This window comes from Tachypleus tridentatus, chromosome 7 (assembly GCF_004210375.1).
Source record: "Tachypleus tridentatus isolate NWPU-2018 chromosome 7, ASM421037v1, whole genome shotgun sequence".
Classification (NCBI taxonomy): Eukaryota; Metazoa; Arthropoda; class Merostomata; order Xiphosura; family Limulidae; genus Tachypleus; species Tachypleus tridentatus.
The window spans coordinates 111,748,873-111,770,817 of record NC_134831.1 but is presented as its reverse complement, the minus strand read 5'-3'; the positions used below and the strand labels follow the sequence as shown (position 1 = coordinate 111,770,817).

The 21,945-nt window shown below is 33.7% G+C and overlaps 1 protein-coding gene across 1 annotated transcript in view; it reads right to left on the bottom strand.

The window, feature by feature from the left end:
- Positions 1–19,525, bottom strand: part of LOC143257773 (transient receptor potential cation channel subfamily V member 5-like) — a 57,760-nt gene extending 38,235 nt beyond the window's left edge. The window contains exons 1-4 of the mRNA XM_076516806.1: positions 19,168–19,525; positions 14,231–14,459; positions 9,613–9,771; positions 1,904–2,058 (exon numbers count right to left, since the gene is read on the bottom strand). Of these exons, the coding sequence (XP_076372921.1) occupies positions 1,904–2,058; positions 9,613–9,771; positions 14,231–14,459; positions 19,168–19,461 (837 nt within the window). The 5' untranslated portion in view covers positions 19,462–19,525. The remainder of the gene's footprint in view (positions 1–1,903; positions 2,059–9,612; positions 9,772–14,230; positions 14,460–19,167) is intronic.
- Between the last annotated feature and the right edge of the window lie 2,420 nt (positions 19,526–21,945).

The following is a 21,945-nucleotide window of genomic DNA, read 5'->3' as shown; positions in this document are numbered from 1 at the left end:
ACACTAATATTCAATTTATCTTTATTAACTTATCTCGAACAATAACGATATTAATATTTAGTTTATCTTTACTAACTTCAATCAAAGAATAACAACATTAATATTCAGTTTATCTTTACTAACTTCTATCAAACAATAACGACATTTATATTCAGTTTATCTTTACCAACTTCTATCAAGCAATAACAATATTAATATTCAGTTTATCTTTACTAACTTCTATCAAACAATAACGACATTACTATTAAGTTTATCTTTATCAACTTATCTCGAACAATAACGACAATAATATTCAGTTTATCTTGATCAACTTATCTCAAACAATAACAACATTAACATTTAGTTTATCTTTTCTAACTCTATCGAACAATAAGAACATTAATATTCAGTTTATCATTTCTCACTTTTATCAAGAAATTAACAATAATAATATTCAGTTTATCTTTACTAACGTTTATCGAACAATAACAAAATTACTATTCAGTTTATCTTTACGAACTTCTCTCAAACAATAACGACATTACTATTCAGTTTATCTTTATCAACTTATCTCGAACAATAACAATATTAATATTCAGTTTATCTTTATCAACTTATCTCGAACAATAACAATATTAATATTCAGTTTACTTTTAGTAACTTCTATCGAACAATAACAAAATTATTATTCAGTTTATTTTTACCAACTTCTCTCGAACAGTAACAACATTTATATTCAGTTTATCTTTACCAACTTCTCTCGAACAATAACAACATTAATATTCATTTTATCTTTATTATCTTACTTCTAACAATAAGAACATTAATATTTAGCTTATCTTTATTAACTTATCTCGAACAATAACAACATTAATATTCCGTTTATCTTTACTAACTTATCTCGAACAATAACAACATCAATATTCAGTTTATCTTTACTAACTTCTATCAAGCAATAACAAAATTAATATTCAGTTTATCTTTTCTAACTTTATCAAACAATAACAACATTTATACTCAGTTTATCACTACTAACTTTTATCAAGAAAATAACAACATTAATATTCAGATCATCTTTCCTAACTTTTATCGAACAATAACAAAATTATTATTCAGTTTATCTTTACCAACTTCTCTTGAATAATAACTACATTACTATTCAATTAACTTTATCAACTTATCTTGAACAATAACGACATTAATATTCAGTTTATCTTGATCAACTTATCTCGAACAATAACGACATGAATATTAAGTTTATCTTTACTAACTTCTCTCGAACAATAACGACATTAATATTCAGTTTATCTTTTCTAACTCTATCGAACAATAAGAACATTGATATTCAGTTTATCATTACTAACTTTTATCAAGAAATTAACAATAATAATATTCAGTTTATCTTTACTAACGTTTATCAAACAATAACGACATTACTATTCAATTTATCTTTACTAACTTCTATCAAACAATAACGACATTAATATTCATTTTATATTTACTAACTTACCTTGTACAATAAAAACATTAATATACAGTTTATCTTTATCAACTTATCTTGAACAATAACAATATTAATATTAAGGTTATCTTTATCAACTTATCTTGAACAATAACAATATTAATATTCAGTTTACCTTTAGTAACTTCTATCGAACAATAATAAAATTATTATTCAGTTTATCTTTACCAACTTCTATCAAGCAATGACAACATTAATATTCAGTTTATCTTTACTAACTTACCTCTAACAATAACGACATTAATATTCCGTTTATCTTTACTAACTTATGTCGAACAATAGCAAAATTATTATTCAGTTTATCTTTACCAAGTTCTCTTGAACAATAACTACATTACTATTCAATTAACTTTATCAACTTATCTTGAACAATAACGACATTAATATTCAGTTTATCTTTACCAACTTATCTCGAACAACAACAACGTGGAGAATCATATTGCCGTATGTATCCTGAAGGTTAGGGTTAGCACCGTGGTTTAGCAACATGTTATAGGCTGATTCGTCTTCACAACATGCTGCCCAGGCTAAAGCATATTCTCCCATGTAACATAAGCCTGAAAAAGAATGTGTAATTAAACCTTCTTAAAGATTATGATCCATTCAGTTTCTGTAGGTTGTACTTATTATATTAACAAGTATAGCTGATCTGACATTGCTAGTGAGATAATGTTCTCGTATATTTATTTAAATACTGTGAAAAGCTGGCTCCGACTCGTATTTCTGTAATGTATAATCCCGTCAGAATATGTTCCTAAATGTGTAATCCATGTAGCGATATGCTGTCCCTAACACTGAATTATTGAATTCACTGAAGTAATCACTTATTATTGTGCTGACTTTTTAAATTTTCTCTAGTTTTGAACACCAGGTGAATAATCTGAATAAGGTTATTTTATTACTAGTGTATGTTTGACGAGTTGTCTGTTGCACAGACTGGCCTTTCTCCAATAACATTTTTAAAGTGTTCAGAGTAATTTAGTTTGTGTTAAACAGTTTTTGTCCTTTTGCGCTCACTCCACATCTCGTGTGACCTCTATTTCATCGTCTTCTGTTCTATAAATCTTCTTGCTATTTGATTTACCCAATCAGATGTGTTATCAAACTGTCCAAGGGTTGTGCCTTACAAACTAGGCTTTCTACTTTCATTTTGAATGATATATTGTTCTATCCTAGAATTTAGATCATTATCTAATGAGCCTTCAAAAACATTACTTCAATATTGTAACGAGGTTTATAGATTTTATTCGGGAGTATGATTCTGTCATGGTCTGCACTATTACTGGTCAAATGGACAATTGTTTCATAACACGCTTTAAACTCTGCTCAGCTGAAATGTATTCCTCAGTTTTGGTTGCTAACCATTCAAACACTAGATGTCCCTCTCTATACATGGCTACTGACCATACAGTCACGTCCATTAACTGCTATGATCAGTGCTGGTCTTTACTAGTATATCCATTCCATAACGTTGGCTGTGTTGATTAGTCCTGTCTTTCCTTCTACATCCTACAGTCAATCTTCATTGTATTTAGCTTATCTTTTTGATGTTTTCCTGTGGACGTATATCCTAGACATCTTTCTTGGCCTTACTGGTCCCTGGCAGACCAATTTCTCTGTCTTTATTGGGCAAATGGTGATAGGATATGATCGTGGTTTCAGGGCAAAGTTACATTGGACTTCCTGCTGTGTCAATTGCGGGACATCAAACCCTATATTTTAGCATTGTATATATGGAAACTTATTGGGGCTGCTCTGAGTAGTGGTTGGCTAGCTAAAATTATTTATATTGTACTAATGCTACTGAAACCAAATCAAAAGTGCTGATTGGCTGCTTCTGATGCTATTCTCATCTTTGCATTCTGCTTTCTTTGTAACTTGGTCATTGCAGACTTTGATACTGACGCACAGAAGTGGATTTCATACATTACTTTGGTCATGACTGTTGATCTCATCAGAGTAATGAAGATCCTTTGCTGTACTTTCCAGGCTACAGTATATTTCACTAATTTTTCTTTCAGATTATCAATATATATGTAAACATTGCCAGCCTGCAGTCAATTATAACACCCATAATATGTGATAAAGGTCTTATGTGGAACTCTTCTCTCCGCTTAAGTAAATAAAAACTATATGATATTTAGTAGCCAACATCCATAATCTTGAAATCTAACAAAGGTTTCTTGCAGGCCCTCTACCAAATAGTAAGATGCTTCCAATGATTATATTATCCTTATAGATATATTATGTCATTCCAGGACCTTTAGATCCATTGGTCAAATAAGTTGTGTATTTTGTAAATACGAAAAAGACAAGAAGACTAATTAAAGATGATTATGGTAACTTCGAGCTCAATTATAAAATTTCATATCCCAATTTTCCAGATTTTAACACTTAATGTCTGCTGATCAGCATAGCCAATAGCCATTAAGGGGAATGATCGAGGCTCACAGGGCCTTTAATTTTATTACAAAAATTGGGTATCCATACACTCATTTGTAGGCACTGCCAAGTTCAAGCAACGCATTAGCACAGTGCTATGATACAGTGATGTCTGCATATGTAGCTGGATGCTCTGTGTGACTGCCTCGACATTTGTAGTTGTGAAACTCTTTGGTCTAACACCGATTTGTTTGCTTCAAACCTTTTCAATGAGCATTAAACATACATTGATATTAGTCTATATGTATTCAGTATGTGACTTATGAACTGTCAAGGCAACACTACCATTCACCATTCTTTAAAGTCTTTCTCTATTTTCCCCTCCACCAATAAAAAATTGACCATTTCATCTACCTTTAGTTTCTCTTTTATGGAGAAAATTTTCATTTTGAGTATCTTATGCAAATTGAGTCGGATCCAATACTTCTCTTTTCACCCAATGTCACTAGAATTTCCAGCTATATATCAGCTCTGTTCCTACTCTGACTGTCTTACGAAGACCTACCCATATTCTTGTATTTGGTTTGTAGATTTCTGCAAGAAGGCATTACCATTTTTTTAATCGGTTCTAAGGCTTCATTCACCATTCAACCCTTGGTTTTCCTATCTCACATCTACTTGATAATATTTTACATTATTTTTTCCAGATTCCAAATTTGGTTTAGTATACTAGCGTGTTCTGGCTCAAACTATTGACGGAAATTGTCCAATATTACTTAGTTACTTGCTCTCTGTTGTTTTTTTAATTCTGTTGGATTGTACTTTCTTTTACTTGATTTCACTTTGTGCTTTTGGCCTAAGCTTATACTTTACTGGCCTTAATACTCTATTTAAGTCTTGCATTATTTCTGTCTTCCATTGGGATTCACTGTGATACCGTTTCAGTCAACTTCTGGTCAGAATGGATTCTTGGTATTAAAGTTATCTTTAATGATGATTCTTCTGCCAATATTCATAATCATCATAGGATTCAGTAACCTAGTTCAACTCTTTAGCTCTGTCATCGTATTATAGACGATATACAAATTTACCAGGATGATAGACAGTAATCGTCACGATTACTTCAAGAGCATCTGCTTCGACAATGTTTCTAGGAATGGGCCACTGAGAGCATTCACAGTTGTCATCTACAAGGATGAAAAGTCCTCTTTTAGTATTTCTCTCCGCTGTCGATGGTTCAAAAATAATTTTATATTTCTTTTGTTTCGTTTAACTTTGTGCAAAAATACTTGAAAATTATGTGCACTAACCATCGCTAAGTTAGAAGTCATTGATAAGAGGAAAGGCAGTTTGTCAAACAAGCAACCACTAACTTTTGGATTACTCACTAACCATCGCTAAGTTAGAAGTCATTGATAAGAGGAAAGGCAGTTTGTCAAACAAAGAACCACTAACTTTTGGATTACTCACTAACCATCGCTAAGTTAGAAGTCATTGATAAGAGGAAAGGCAGTTTGTCAGACAAGCAACCACTAACTTTTGGATTACTCACTAACCATCGCTAAGTTAGAAGTCATTGATAAGAGGAAAGGCAGTTTGTCAAACAAGCAACCACTAACTTTTGGATTACTCACTAACCATCGCTAAGTTAGAAGTCATTGATAAGAAGAAAGGCAGTTTGTCAAACAAACAACCACTAACTTTTGGATTACTCACTAACCATCGCTAAGTTAGAAGTCATTGATAAGAGGAAAGGCAGTTTGTCAAACAAGCAACCACTAACTTTTGGATTACTCACTAACCATCGCTAAGTTAGAAGTCATTGATAAGAGGAAAGGCAGTTTGTCAAACAAGCAACCACTAACTTTTGATTACTCACCAACCATCGCTAAGTTAGAAGTCATTGATAAGAGGAAAGGCAGTTTGTCAAACAAGCAACCACTAACTTTTGATTACTCACTAACCATCGCTAAGTTAGAAGTCATTGGTAAGAGGAAAGGCAGTTTGTCAAACAAGCAACCACTAACTTTTGGATTACTCACCAACCATCGCTAAGTTAGAAGTCATTGATAAGAAGAAAGGCAGTTTGTCAAACAAACAACCACTAACTTTGGATTACTCACTAACCATCGCTAAGTTAGAAGTCATTGATAAGAGGAAAGGCAGTTTGTCAAACAAGCAACCACTAACTTTGATTACTCACCAACCATCGCTAAGTTAGAAGTCATTGATAAGAGGAAAGGCAGTTTGTCAAACAAGCAACCACTAACTTTTGGATTACTCACTAACCATCGCTAAGTTAGAAGTCATTGATAAGAGGAAAGGCAGTTTGTCAAACAAGCAACCACTAACTTTTGGATTACTCACTAACCATCGCTAAGTTAGAAGTCATTGATAAGAGGAAAGGCAGTTTGTCAAACAAGCAACCACTAACTTTTGGATTACTCACCAACCATCGCTAAGTTAAAGTCATTGATAAGAGGAAAGGCAGTTTGTCAAACAAGCAACCACTAACTTTTGGATTACTCACTAACCATCGCTAAGTTAGAAGTCATTGATAAGAGGAAAGGCAGTTTGTCAAACAAACAACCACAAACTTTTGAATTACTCACTAACCATCGCTAAGTTAGAAGTCATTGATAAGAAGAAAGGCAGTTTGTCAAACAAACAACCACTAACTTTTGGATTACTCACTAACCATCGCTAAGTTAGAAGTCATTGATAAGAGGAAAGGCAGTTTGTCAAACAAACAACCACTAACTTTTGGATTACTCTTTAACAATGAAAGCTGGGATTGACTATCAATTCATAAGTCCACTCAGTGGCACAGCGGTATTTTTACGGACTTAAAGCGCTAAAAACCAGGTTTCGATATCCGTTGTGTGCAGAGCACAGATAACGCCTTGTGTAGCTTTGTGATTATCTTCGAAACAAGTAAACAAACAATAAAGCCCCCGTAGTCTTTGTTTGTTTGTTTGTTTTGGAATTTCGCACAAAGCTACTCGAGGGCTATTTGTGCTAGCCGTCCCTAATTTAGCAGTGTAAGACCAGAGGGAAGGCAGCTAGTCATCACCACCCACCGCCAACTCTTGGGCTACTCTTATACCAACGAATAGTGGGATTGACCGTCACATTATAACGCCCCCACGGCTGGGAGGGCGAGCATGTTTGGCGCGACTCGGAAGCGAACCCGCGACCCTCAGATTACGAGTCGCACGCCTTAACGCGCTTGGCCATGCCGGGCCATCCCCCGTAGTCAAAAAGGCGAGAATGCTTATAGATGCAATTTGAACCCAAGATTCGCAGACAGCATAACCACCAGGCCACAGATTACATAACCAGCAGGTCGCAGATTACATAACCACCAGGTCGCAGATTACACAACCACCAGGCCCCAGATTACATAACCAACAGGCCACAGTTTACATAACCACTAGGCCACAGATTACATAACCACTAGGACACAGATTACATAACCACCAGGCCACAGATTACATAACCACCAGGCCACAGATTACATAACCACTAGGCCACAGATTACATAACCACCAGGTCGCAGATTACATAACCACCAGGTCTCAGATTACATAACCACCAAGCCACAGATTACATAACCACCAGGCCACAGATTACACAACCACTAGGCCACGTATTACATAACCACTAGGCCACATATTAAATAACCAATAGGCCACATATTACATAACCACCAGGCTACATGGGCCCTTGATGTCGCTGTCTTGTTTCGTGTATCACTACGATATTATTCTCATCCAATGGATACTTCTTATTTTGTGGCTTTGGATGTTTCAATAACCAAACACATGTTTTTATTTATTATTTTCCTCTTATTTATCTTCCTGCTTATCTCCAACTTCTTCCGAATAACAATAAATTCCCGCATCTGGTGATACGCTTGTAAATAACCAGTATAATAATTAGTTATACAATCTAATTTAAATATTTAAATAGCTATTGACACTGTTAGTTCACCTCGACGTGGACACTGTCAGTGGACTGAAAGACGTCCAGGCGATTTTCTCCTACAGTTGTACCAACACTGGAGTAGTCATCTCAATAGTGTTGGTTATTTGAGGACATTACATTACAATTTATAGAACCAGTGTTTTATAGACAGTGTTCATAGCATTCTTTTGTTTAAACTAGAGAGAAAAACGTAAGTAAGCAGTTCTCCACATACCACAAACCGAAACTGTTTTTCCGGCAAAGTTCTTATTCTGTTCATTAAGAGGGCCCTTAAATAATATAGTATTGGCCCAGCATGGCCAGGTGGGTTAAGGCGTTCGACTCGTAATCTGAGGGTCGCGGGTTCGAATCCCCGTCGCACCAAACATGCTACCTCTTATAGCCGTAGAGGTGTTATAATGTGATGGTCAACCCCACTATTCGTTGGTAAAAGAGTAACCCAAGAGTTGGCGGTGAGTGGTGATGACTAGCTGCTTTCCCTTTAGTCTTACACTGCTAAATTAGGGACAGCTAGCGCAGATAACCCTAGGGTAGCTTTGCGCAAAATTAAAAAAAAAATAGTATGCACACCACATTCATACCACATTCGTTCTCGAATATTTAGAATATGAAAAGTAAATAATCAATCTTATAATAATTATATACTTTTTACTAATAGGAGGTTCATCTGAATTATTTGGTAAAAATATAATACAGAGTCCAATCCGCGTTTTTTAGGATACCTCAACAATCAGTCAACAATGTGTAACATCACACATCAATAACAAATTCATTCTATTGTTCATACAAAATTTTAAACAAACTTACAGACCTTGAACCACACAACCTGTAAATTTCTCTAGAAAAACAATTCTAACACAAAAATTAAAAATATCGTAGGTCAGACAATTTGTTTTTTACAAATTCATAACCCACAACAATAAATTCAGATATTTAAGCTAAATATATAAGAAACTTATATAAATTATTATTGTTAATTAATAGCTTGTAACATTATTTTTTGTTATTATTGCTTAATTATTTTCTATCTCTCTAGTTAAACCATTAAACCTTATGATTTCAGATATGAGGATGATACTATCCATGGCATAATCAAAATAACTACTGTTATACTGCCAAGGAATAGGCTTAGTGTGACTGCCAAGGAATAGGCTTAGTGTGTACGATGCCGCCAGTTTTACCTTTTATTTAACTTCTTTATAGGCTTATGTGTACGATATGGCGATTGTTACATCAATGTTAAGTTTTAGTATGTAGATACTACCACTACATAAGCTGAGTGTGTATGATATCGTGATGTTTATTTGTACGTTAACCTTTATGTTTTAATGTTTTTGTATTTTGCCGATGGATAGGTATAATTTTTGTTTTAAGTTTTTTAGATACTTCCATTGCGTAAGCTTAGTATATAGAATATTGTCAAGCCTACTTTTACATTGTTGTTCTCAATGTTTATGAACTGTTATTGTTCAGCATAGTGTGTTCGATACCGTAGAACTTACTTCCACTTCAAAGTGAGCGTGAATGTAGGCCTTGCTGGAATTGTGATTATTTGGAGTAGAATAATATTTTAAATATTATGTTGAAGGCGTGTAACTTCATAATTTAAATGTGTGACGTATAAGGGATATTATCAACTGTCTTAAAATGCGTTAAGATTTATCACTCAACCACTAAAGTTTCCAGTAGAAAGCTTTATAACAACATACAAGTTGAGTGTTAACATTAGGACGTGAATTTACCTTTAAAGTCACTTTGTTTCTTTGGCGTCTTTCTCTGCTGATCATAAGGTAGGAAGAACCGACCAGTAGCCCTTTGATTAACGTTCACATCGGAACTGATTCCTAAATTGAATATTTCTGTATTTTGGTAGGCTATACCTAGGTGTAAAACTCCTGCACCTAAAACAGAGGAATCTTAGATTCAGTGTTCACAAATATTCCAGGCACAAAAACAGCGTAAGTTCACATGTTGTCTTTAACGCATACCCAGAGAGAGAAAGAAGAAGAGAGACCTTGATATTTAAATAAAAGAATAGTTTGAGCTCCTATACTATGTGACAACCTTATTAAGACTTTCACCTTTTATCATACTGAGACCTAAACAATATTTGCAAGGACTAGATGTGGCATAGACTCCAAAAGATATTAGGATATGTTTTATTTGTTGGAAAGTGTAGTACCCAATTAACTGAGACATTATGATAGAATAATATGATTAGGAATTGAGATTTTAATAAATATCTTGGACAATAAATGTTGTTAAGGTTAATGTTTCTAACCAATTTTACACAATATGATTCGATGAATTATTGTATTATCATCTTGGAAGAGCTCTTGTTGAAGAAAATTGAAAAGAAACGTTATGGGATAGACATGGTTAGAAACAGATACAATGCATGTTCATTCAAACAAAACCCTTACAACATACCCTAGGTACAAGTATATGGTAATTCTAAACAATGATAAGTATTTTAACTCTGGCTAATTCAGTTATCAACAAGAACCAGTAAAGAATTATCATAGTGTTAACATTTTGTTATGGTATAGAAGGTTTAAAACATTAAATGGAAAGAATGACATAATATTATCTTGTTCTAATGGTTTTACACAGTAATTTACACTTCATGCTAAACCAGTTTTGAGAGATTTTATCTTGTAATTGTAAGAAATAAGATGACAACCAACCCTAGCATTTTAATACAATTAAAGGTCAGATCAGTGTGATTAGATGACAACCAACCCTAGCGTTTTAATACAAATATAGGTCAGGTCAGTGTGATTAGATGACAACCAACCCTATCGTTTTAATAGAAATAAAGGTCAGGTCAGTGTGATTAGATGACAACCAACCATAGCGTTTTAATACAAATAAAGGTCAGATCAGTGTGATTAGATGACAACCAACCCTAGCGTTTTAATACAAATAAAGGTCAGATCAGTGTGATTAGATGACAACCAACCCTAGCGTTTTAATACAAATAAAGGTCAGGTCAGTGTGATTAGATGACAACCAACCCTATCGTTTTAATACAAATAAAGGTCAGGTCAGTGTGATTAGATGACAACCAACCCTATCGTTTTAATACAAATATAGGTCAGGTCAGTGTGATTAGATGACAACCAACCCTATCGTTTTAATAGAAATAAAGGTCAGGTCAGTGTGATTAGATGACAACCAACCATAGCGTTTTAATACAAATAAAGGTCAGATCAGTGTGATTAGATGACAACCAACCCTAGCGTTTTAATACAAATATAGGTCAGGTCAGTGTGATTAGATGACAACCAACCCTATCGTTTTAATAGAAATAAAGGTCAGGTCAGTGTGATTAGATGACAACCAACCATAGCGTTTTAATACAAATAAAGGTAGATCAGTGTGATTAGATGACAACCAACCCTATCGTTTTAATACAAATAAAGGTCAGATCAGTGTGATTAGATGACAACCAACCCTAGCGTTTTAATACAAATAAAGGTCAGGTCAGTGTGATTAGATGACAACCAACCCTATCGTTTTAATACAAATAAAGGTCAGATCAGTGTGATTAGATGACAACCAACCCTATCGTTTTAATACAAATATAGGTCAGGTCAGTGTGATTAGATGACAACCAACCCTATCGTTTTAATAGAAATAAAGGTCAGGTCAGTGTGATTAGATGACAACCAACCATAGCGTTTTAATACAAATAAAGGTCAGATCAGTGTGATTAGATGACAACCAACCCTAGCGTTTTAATACAAATAAAGGTCAGATCAGTGTGATTAGATGACAACCAACCCTAGCGTTTTAATACAAATAAAGGTCAGGTGTGTGATTAGATGACAACCAACCCTATCGTTTTAATACAAATAAAGGTCAGGTCAGTGTGATTAGATGACAACCAACCCTATCGTTTTAATACAAATAAAGGTCAGATCAGTGTGATTAGATGACAACCAACCCTAGCGTTTTAATACAAATAAAGGTCAGATCAGTGTGATTAGATGACAACCAACCCTATCGTTTTAATACAAATAAAGGTCAGGTCAGTGTGATTAGATGACAACCAACCCTATCGTTTTAATACAAATAAAGGTCAGATCAGTGTGATTAGATGACAACCAACCCTAGCGTTTTAATACAAATAAAGGTCAGATCAGTGTGATTAGATGACAACCAACCATAGCGTTTTAATACAAATAAAGGTCAGATCAGTGTGATTAGATGACAACCAACCATAGCGTTTTAATACAAATAAAGGTCAGGTCAGTGTGATTAGATGACAATCGACCTTAACATTCTTTCGTTTACAGTTTCTGTCAAGTGACACTGATGATGTACAAAAGATGTGATGTTTAGTATACTTTATCATAGTAGTTATAAAATAAGTTATCAAACTACTAGTACTTACGTAAATATGATTAAAAACTAACATTTAGACTGAAGCACCGAAGTCAGATGATTTATAATCTTATTGTAAATGAGATTCATAAGTCAGATGAACGTTCTTATTGTAAATAAGATCCATAAGTCAGATGAACGTTTTTATTGTAAATGAAATCCATAAGTCAGATGAACGTTCTTATTGTAAATGAGATCCATAAGTCAGATGAACGTTCTTATTGTAAATGAGATTCGTAAGTCAGATGAACGTTCTTATTGTAAAAGAGATCCATAAGTCAGATGAACGTTCTTATTGTAAATGAGATCCATAAGTCAGATGAACGTTTTTATTGTAAATAAGATCCGTAAGTCAGATGAACGTTCTTATTGTAAATAAGATCCATAAGTCAGATGAACGTTTTTATTGTAAATGAAATCCATAAGTCAGATGAACGTTCTTATTGTAAATGAGATCCATAAGTCAGATGAACGTTCTTATTGTAAATAAGATCCATAAGTCAGATGAACGTTTTTATTGTAAATGAAATCCATAAGTCAGATGAACGTTCTTATTGTAAATGAGATCCATAAGTCAGATGAACATTCTTATTGTAAATAAGATCCATAAGTCAGATGAACGTTCTTATTGTAAATGAGATTCGTAAGTCAGATGAACGTTCTTATTGTAAAAGAGATCCATAAGTCAGATGAACGTTCTTATTGTAAAAGAGATCCATAAGTCAGATGAACGTTCTTATTGTAAATAAGATCCATATGTCAGATGAACGTTCTTATTGTAAATAAGATCCATAAGTCAGATGAACGTTCTTATTGTAAATAAGATCCATATGTCAGATGAACGTTCTTATTGTAAATAAGATCCATAAGTCAGATGAACGTTCTTATTGTAAATAAGATCCATATGTCAGATGAACGTTCTTATTGTAAATAAGATCCATAAGTCAGATGAACGTTCTTATTGTAAATAAGATCCATATGTCAGATGAACGTTCTTATTGTAAATAAGATCCATAAGTCAGATGAACGTTCTTATTGTAAATAAGATCCATATGTCAGATGAACGTTCTTATTGTAAATAAGATTAATATGTCAAATGAACGTTCTTATTGTAAATAAGATCCATAAGTCAGATGAACGTTCTTATTGTAAAAGAGATCCATAAGTCAGATGAACGTTCTTATTGTAAATAAGATCCATATGTCAGATGAACGTTCTTATTGTAAATAAGATCCATAAGTCAGATGAACGTTCTTGTGTAAATAAGATCCATATGTCAGATGAACGTTCTTATTGTAAATAAGATCCATATGTCAGATGAACGTTCTTATTGTAAATAAGATTCATATGTCAAATGAACGTTCTTATTGTAAATAAGATCCATAAGTCAGATGAACGTTCTTATTGTAAATAAGATCCATATGTCAGATGAACGTTCTTATTGTAAATAAGATCCATAAGTCAGATGAACGTTCTTATTGTAAATAAGATCCATATGTCAGATGAACGTTCTTATTGTAAATAAGATCCATAAGTCAGATGAACGTTCTTATTGTAAATAAGATCCATATGTCAGATGAACGTTCTTATTGTAAATAAGATTCATATGTCAAATGAACGTTCTTATTGTAAATAAGATCCATAAGTCAGATGAACGTTCTTATTGTAAATAAGATCCATATGTCAGATGAACGTTCTTATTGTAAATAAGATCCATAAGTCAGATGAACGTTCTTATTGTAAATAAGATCCATATGTCAGATGAACATTCTTATTGTAAATAAGATCCATATGTCAGATGAACGTTCTTATTGTAAATAAGATCCATATGTCAGATGAACGTTCTTATTGTAAATAAGATCCATATGTCAGATGAACGTTCTTATTGTAAATAAGATTCATATGTCAGATGAACGTTCTTATTGTAAATAAGATCCATAAGTCAGATGAAATCTTCCATCACATGTTTACCTAAATATTCTTCTCCTTCTATGAAATCCCACGTCATGCGAGGGTAAAGCTTGAGAAGAACACGTGCGATCCTCGTGTGGACGGCGGTGTTACATAGAATAAGGACATGCAAGAGAGACTCCCCAAGCATCCCACGACAGTCCAATCGCCAGCAAATACGGTATTCGTCGCTCGTGGGCTTGGTTGTACTGGAAGCACTGGTAACGAGATTATCTACAGGAACGGTTACCTAGAATAACGATATTCGTTAATTAAGATCTGGTCACTACAGTCATTGTACAGAATTTTACTACAAGAGATAATTTTGTAAATAAATAACTGGTCCAGTAGTGGTGTGGGTTTACTGTTACTACAACTGTGATGAACTGTATAGTGATGTTAGTCTACTGTTTTTACATCTGTGATGAACTAGATAGTGGTGTTAGTCTACTGTTAATACAACTTATGAACAAGATAGTGGTGTCAGTCTACTGTTTACTACAACTGTGATGAACTGTATAGTGATGTTAGTCTACTGTTTCCTACAACTGTGATGAACTGTATAGTGGTGTTAGTCTACTGTTTATTACAACTGTGATGAACTGTATAGTGGTGTTAGTCCACTGTTTACTACAACTGTGATGAACTGTATAGTGATGTTAGTCTACTGTTTACTATAATGTGATGAACTGTATAGTGATGTTAGTCTACTGTTTACTACAACTGTGATGAACTGTATAGTGATGTTAGTCTACTGTTTACTACAACTGTGATGAACTGTATAGTGGTGTTAGTCCACTGTTTACTACAACTGTGATGAACTGTATAGTAATGTTAGTCTACTGTTTATTATAATGTGATGAACTGTATAGTGATGTTAGTCTACTGTTTACTATAATGTGATGAACTGTATAGTGATGTTAGTCTACTGTTTACTACAACTGCGATGAACTATGTAGTGTTGTTAGTCTACTATTAAATACAACTGTTATGGACTGTGTAGTGGTGTTAGTCTACTGTTTACTACAACTGTGATGAACTATGTAGTGTTGTTAGTCTACTGTTAACTACAACTGTTATGGACTGTGTAGTAATGTTAGTCTACTGTTTACTACAACTGTGATGAACTATGTTGTGTTGTTAGTCTACTGTTTACTACAACTGTGATGAACTGTATAGTGATGTTAGTCTACTGTTTACTATAATGTGATGAACTGTATAGTGATGTTAGTCTACTGTTTACTACAACTTTGATGAACTGTATAGTGGTGTTAGTCTACTGTTTACTACAACTGTGATGAACTATGTAGTGTTGTTAGTCTACTGTTAACTACAACTGTTATGGACTGTGTAGTAATGTTAGTCTACTGTTTACTACAACTGTGATGAACTATGTTGTGTTGTTAGTCTACTGTTTACTACAACTGTGATGAACTGTATAGTGATGTTAGTCTACTGTTTACTATAATGTGATGAACTGTATAGTGATGTTAGTCTACTGTTTACTACAACTTTGATGAACTGTATAGTGGTGTTAGTCTACTGTTTACTACAACTGCAATGAACTGTATAGTGGTGTTAGTCTACTGTTTACTATAACTGTGATGAACTATGTAGTGTTGTTAGTCTACTGTTAACTACAACTGTTATGGACTGTGTAGTAATGTTAGTCTACTGTTTACTACAACTGTGATGAACTATGTTGTGTTGTTAGTCTACTGTTTACTACAACTGTGATGAACTATGTAGTATTGTTAGTCTACTGTTTACTACAACTGTGATGAACTATGTTGTGTTGTTAGTCTACTGTTTACTACAACTGTGATGAACTGTATAGTGGTGTTAGTCTACTGTTTACTATAACTGTGATGAACTGTATAGTGATGTTAGTCTACTGTTTCTACATCTGTGATGAACTGTGTAGTGATGTTAGTCTACTGTTTACTACGACTGTGATGAACTATGTAGTGTTGTTAGTCTACTGTTTACTACAACTGTGATGAACTATGTAGTATTGTTAGTCTACTGTTTACTACAACTGTGATGAACTATGTTGTGTTGTTAGTCTACTGTTAACTACAACTGTTATGGATTGTGTAGTGGTGTTAGTCTACTGTTTACTACAACTGTGATGAACTATGTAGTGTTGTTAGTCAACTGTTTATTATAGCTATGATGAGCTATGTAGTGGTGTTAGTCTACTGTTTACTATTGCTGTGATGAACTATGTAGTGGTGTTAGTCTACTGTTTACTATAGCTATGATGAACTATGTAGTGGTGTTAGTCTACTGTTTACTACAACTTTGATGGACTGTGTAGTAATGTTAGTCTACTGTTTACTACAACTGTGATGAACTATGTTGTGTTGTTAGTCTACTGTTTACTACAACTGTGATGAACTGTATAGTGCTGTTAGTCTACTGTTTACTATAATGTGATGAACTGTATAGTGATGTTAGTCTACTGTTTACTACAACTGCGATGAACTGTATAGTGGTGTTAGTCTACTGTTTACTACAACTGTGATGAACTATGTAGTGTTGTTAGTCTACTGTTAACTACAACTGTTATGGACTGTGTAGTGATGTTAGTCTACTGTTTACTACAACTGTTATGAACTATGTAGTGTTGTTAGTCAACTGTTTATTATAGCTATGATGAGCTATGTAGTGTTAGTCTACTGTTTACTATAGCTATGATGAGCTATGTAGTGGTGTTAGTCTACTGTTTACTATTGCTGTGATGAATTATGTAGTGTTGTTAGTCAACTGTTTATTATAGCTATGATGAGCTATGTAGTGGTGTTAGTCTACTGTTTACTATTGCTGTGATGAACTATGTAGTGGTGTTAGTCTACTGTTTACTATAGCTATGATGAACTATGTAGTGGTGTTAGTCTACTGTTTACTATTGCTGTGATGAACTATGTAGTGTTGTTAGTCAACTGTTTACTATAGCTATGATGAACTATGTAGTGGTGTTAGTCTACTGTTTACTATTGCTGTGATGAACTATGTAGTGTTGTTAGTCAACTGTTTACTATAGCTATGATGAGCTATGTAGTGGTGTTAGTCTACTGTTTACTATAGTTATGATGAGCTATGTAGTGGTGTTAGTCTACTGTTTACTATAGCTATGATGAGCTACGTAGTGGTGTTAGTCTACTGTTTACTATAGCTATGATGAGCTATATAGTGGTGTTAGTCTACTGTTTACTATTGCTATGATGAACTATGTAGTGGTGTTAGTCCACTGTTTACTATTGCTGTGATGAACTGTATAGTGGTGTCAGTCTACTGTTTACTATAGCTATGATGAACTATGTAGTGGTGTTAGTCTACTGTTTACTAGATCTGTGATGAATTATGTAGTGTTGTTAGTCAACTGTTTACTATAGCTATGATGAGCTATGTAGTGGTGTTAGTCTACTGTTTACTATAGCTATGATGAGCTATGTAGTGGTGTTAGTCTACTGTTTACTATTGCTGTGATGAACTATGTAGTGGTGTTAGTCTACTGTTTACTATAGCTATGATGAACTATGTAGTGGTGTTAGTCTACTGTTTACTAGATCTGTGATGAACTGTATAGTTGTGTTTGTATGTCAGGTGATACCATGAGAATATATATATATATTTGTTTTTATTTTTCTATAAGAATCATTTAATAAAGTGTTTGTTCAATAAGGAAGAACTGATGTGTTTGTGATTTACTTAACCAACTGTATGTCTTTAAAAGGCTTGTCTTTCAGTAGAAACACATTTTATCTTTTATTAGATTCATATGTAGTTAACCAACTAATAATAACGTATCAAAATTTTGTACTTTTAAACTGTATCCATGAGTTGTAACTACCTGCTTGTTTAAATTATCATTTTAAATTTACTCACCCTTCACATCTCCTGGGGGTAGTTAGTGGAAGCTAATTCCACATCTGCCAGTGGAAGTTAGTGGGAGCTAATTCTACATCTGTTGGGGGAAATTAGTTGGAGCTAATTCTACATCTGCCAGGGGAAGTTAGTGGGAGCTAATTCCACATCTGTTGGGGGAAGTTAGTGGGAGCTAATTCTACATCTGCCAGGGGAAGTTAGTGGGAGCTAATTCTACATCTGCCAGGGGAAGTTAGTGGGAGCTAATTCCACATCTGCTGGGGGAAGTTAGTGGGAGGTAATTCTACATCTGCCAGGGGAAGTTAGTGGGAGCTAATTCCACATCTGCTGGGGGAAGTTAGTGGGAGCTAATTCCACATCTGCTGGGGGAAGTTAGTGGGAGCTAATTCTACATCTGCCGGGGGAAGTTAGTGGGAGCTAATGCCACATCTGCCAGTGGAAGTTAGTGGGAGCTAATTCCACATCTGCCAGTGGAAGTTAGTGGGAGCTAATTCCACATTTACTGGGGGAAGATAGTGGGAGCTAATTCCACATCTGCTGGGGGAAGTTAGTGGGAGCTAATTCTACATCTGTTGGGGGAAGTTAGTTGGAGCTAATTCTACATCTGCCAGGGGAAGTTAGTGGGAGCTAATTCCACATCTGCCGGGGGAAGTTAGTGGGAGCTAATGCCACATCTGCCAGGGGACGTTATTGGGAGCTAATTCCACATTTACTTGGGGAAGATAGGGGGAGCTAATTCCACATCTGCCAGGGGAAGTTAGTGGGAGCTAATTCCACATCTGCCGGGGGAAGTTAGTGGGAGCTAATTCCACATCTGTCAGGGAAAGTTTGCGACAGTTTCTCAGTTTACTACGCCATTCTATTATTTCAGTGTCCCCCCACTGTCATGTATTTAAATCACTAGTTTTAACGTAAAGACTGAAGAACAGCTCACCATCGAAATATTAATATCCTTACCAAGCCCAAGTTTAGGATACTTTCTGTCATTTTGTTTCAAGTTGTTGTTATCATTGTTCGTAAATATCAGCATTAAAGTTACTTTTCTTAATAACTAACTAGTTAGTTACCTCCTTGTGTCTTCCCTGGCGCCATTGGACGTAGAGTTCGTGACGTAAGACGGCCCCTTCACCGTTTCCGTACATAAAAGATGGAAGTTCTTGTGTCGCTATCTTCTCCACTTCACGACTTCCACCTTGGTGGTAGGCATCGACTAGAGAACCCCCTTTCTGGTAGTTGGCCAACTTGTACAGTTCATGGCCAGCTGAGCCGTGACTAACGGCTTGTTCCAAAACGTTGTTCGACACTGACGAAGGTGCGCCGTCTTTGTCAGATGTTATGTGTGGAGGTAGACAGTTTCCCATCGTGAACTAACCGTTATATCAGGAGAAGATTGATGTGTCTCTGAAGAATGTACTAACCGTAGATAACCTTTGAATCAAACAGAAACTTTGAATTAGTAATATAATCTCAAACTCACTAACCTTGGTCTGTACTGAGAATCTACTGACCGTAGACAACCTCTGAATCCCTGACTTTTGGCTTAAAAGTGTGAACAAGAAGCAACTGGTATTTAATCATAGTATCGAGAGTTTATTTTAATTCTACAAATAATTCAGTACTTAAGACTAGTTCGGAGTTTAAACATTCCCAATTTGTTAGGTGCGTGTAATAAATGAGTTTTATTTGGAAATTCTAACTTGCTATGCACTTTCAACGAAGTTAGTTGTGAGGATATTCAATTTATATGTATGATTTAAAAGTTGGAAGCTCTCTAACTAAAGTTGAGGAAATAGATAAAGAACAGTATAAACTGTAGGAAATGACACAGAACTTCATACGGATCTTAACTTTGACATGAAAGGAAGGTATCAAGTATATTAACAATGGCATCCATAAACGGTTGTATTAGGGTTAAAAATAGTGAACTTAACTTACCTTATTGTGTTGGGCAACAGATCTCAGCCCGTAACTTGTATAGATAAGGAACAATTGGAGAGAGGGAAAACAGAAAAAATAGATAAATATATGAAGTTAAAGAAGTTGTGGGTGATTCCTTGACACAGCGTGTGGATAGAATAGTCTGTAGGGTAAACAGAGGAAAAGTAATTAGATTATGCTACCATGGAGTACAGATGGAAGATATAACTCAGAGGGCAAGAGATACAACGAGGAGGACTGGCAGTGATGCAGTTCTTGTTGTGCACGTGGGGGGGACAACAGTAAAGTTAGATAAAGGAGCTAGCTGATAAGACGTTTATCATTTAAAAATAAAAGATTTACTTTTGGAGGTGAAACAATGAGTAGGTTTAAACTAGGCTGAAATGATTATGTAAGGATAGTAGGTTTAAACTAGACTGAAATGATTATGTAAGGATAGTAGGTTTAAACTAGACTGAAATGATTATGTAAGGATAGTAGGTTTAAACTAGGCTGAAATGATTATGTAAGGATAGTAGGTTTAACTGGTTGGAATCATTTCAATGGAAGGAAGGAAGTGTTTAGAATGGGTTTGTACTACGTAGGAAAGGGTCTGGCATGTTTGGAAAAGTTAATAATAGATATATTATATACGTTGTAATACGGTAATAATATACTACATAAATAAATTATATTAAACACGTTATAATACTGTAATAATATACTGTGCAAAGACACTATAATACATTATAACGGTAATAATATACTAAATAAATAAATAATTTTAAACACATTATAATACTGTAATATACTACGTAAATACAGTGTGATACACCAAATATATTATAATATGGTAATAATATACTATGTAAATACATAATATTAAATGTAATAATATACTATGTAAATACATAATATTAAATGTAATAATATACTATGTAAATACATTATATTAAATGTAATAATATACTATGTAAATACATAATATTAAATGTAATAATATACTATGTAAAATACATAATATTAAAATGTAATAATATACTATGTAAATACATAATATTAAATGTAATAATATACTATGTAAATACATTATATTAACTGTAATAATATACTATGTAAATACATAATATTAAATGTAATAATATACTATGTAAATACATAATATTAAATGTAATAATATACTATGTAAATACATAATATTAAATGTAATAATATACTATGTGAATACATAATATTAAATGTAATAATATACTATGTGAATACATAATATTAAATGTAATAATATACTATGTAAATACATTATATTAAATGTAATAATATACTATATAAATACATTATATTAAATGTAATAATATACTATGTAAATACATTATATTAAATGTAATAATATACTATGTGAATACATAATATTAAATGTAATAATATACTATGTAAATACATAATATTAAATGTAATAATATACTATGTGAATACATAATATTAAATGTAATAATATACTATGTAAATACATAATATTAAATGTAATAATATACTATGTAAATACATAATATTAAATGTAATAATATACTATGTAAATACATTATATTAAATGTAATAATATACTATGTTAATACAGTGATACGGTAATGATGTACTCAGTAAACATAGGATACAACACAATACTGATGTTTTGGGATACATATTATGTTTATGAGAATGTCTGAATATCACATACTTCGTCAATGTTACATTTAAATGTTAACCAGGAAGCAGCAGTTGGATGTGACACCAGTTTTCTTTTTAGGTCACTACGTGTGATGACCCTGCAGGGACAGGAGAGTTATGGCGTTTGACTCGTAATCTGAGGGTCGCGGATTCAAATCCCCGTCGCACCAAACATGCTCGTCCTTTCAGGGCATAATAATGTGACTGTCAATCCCATTATTCGT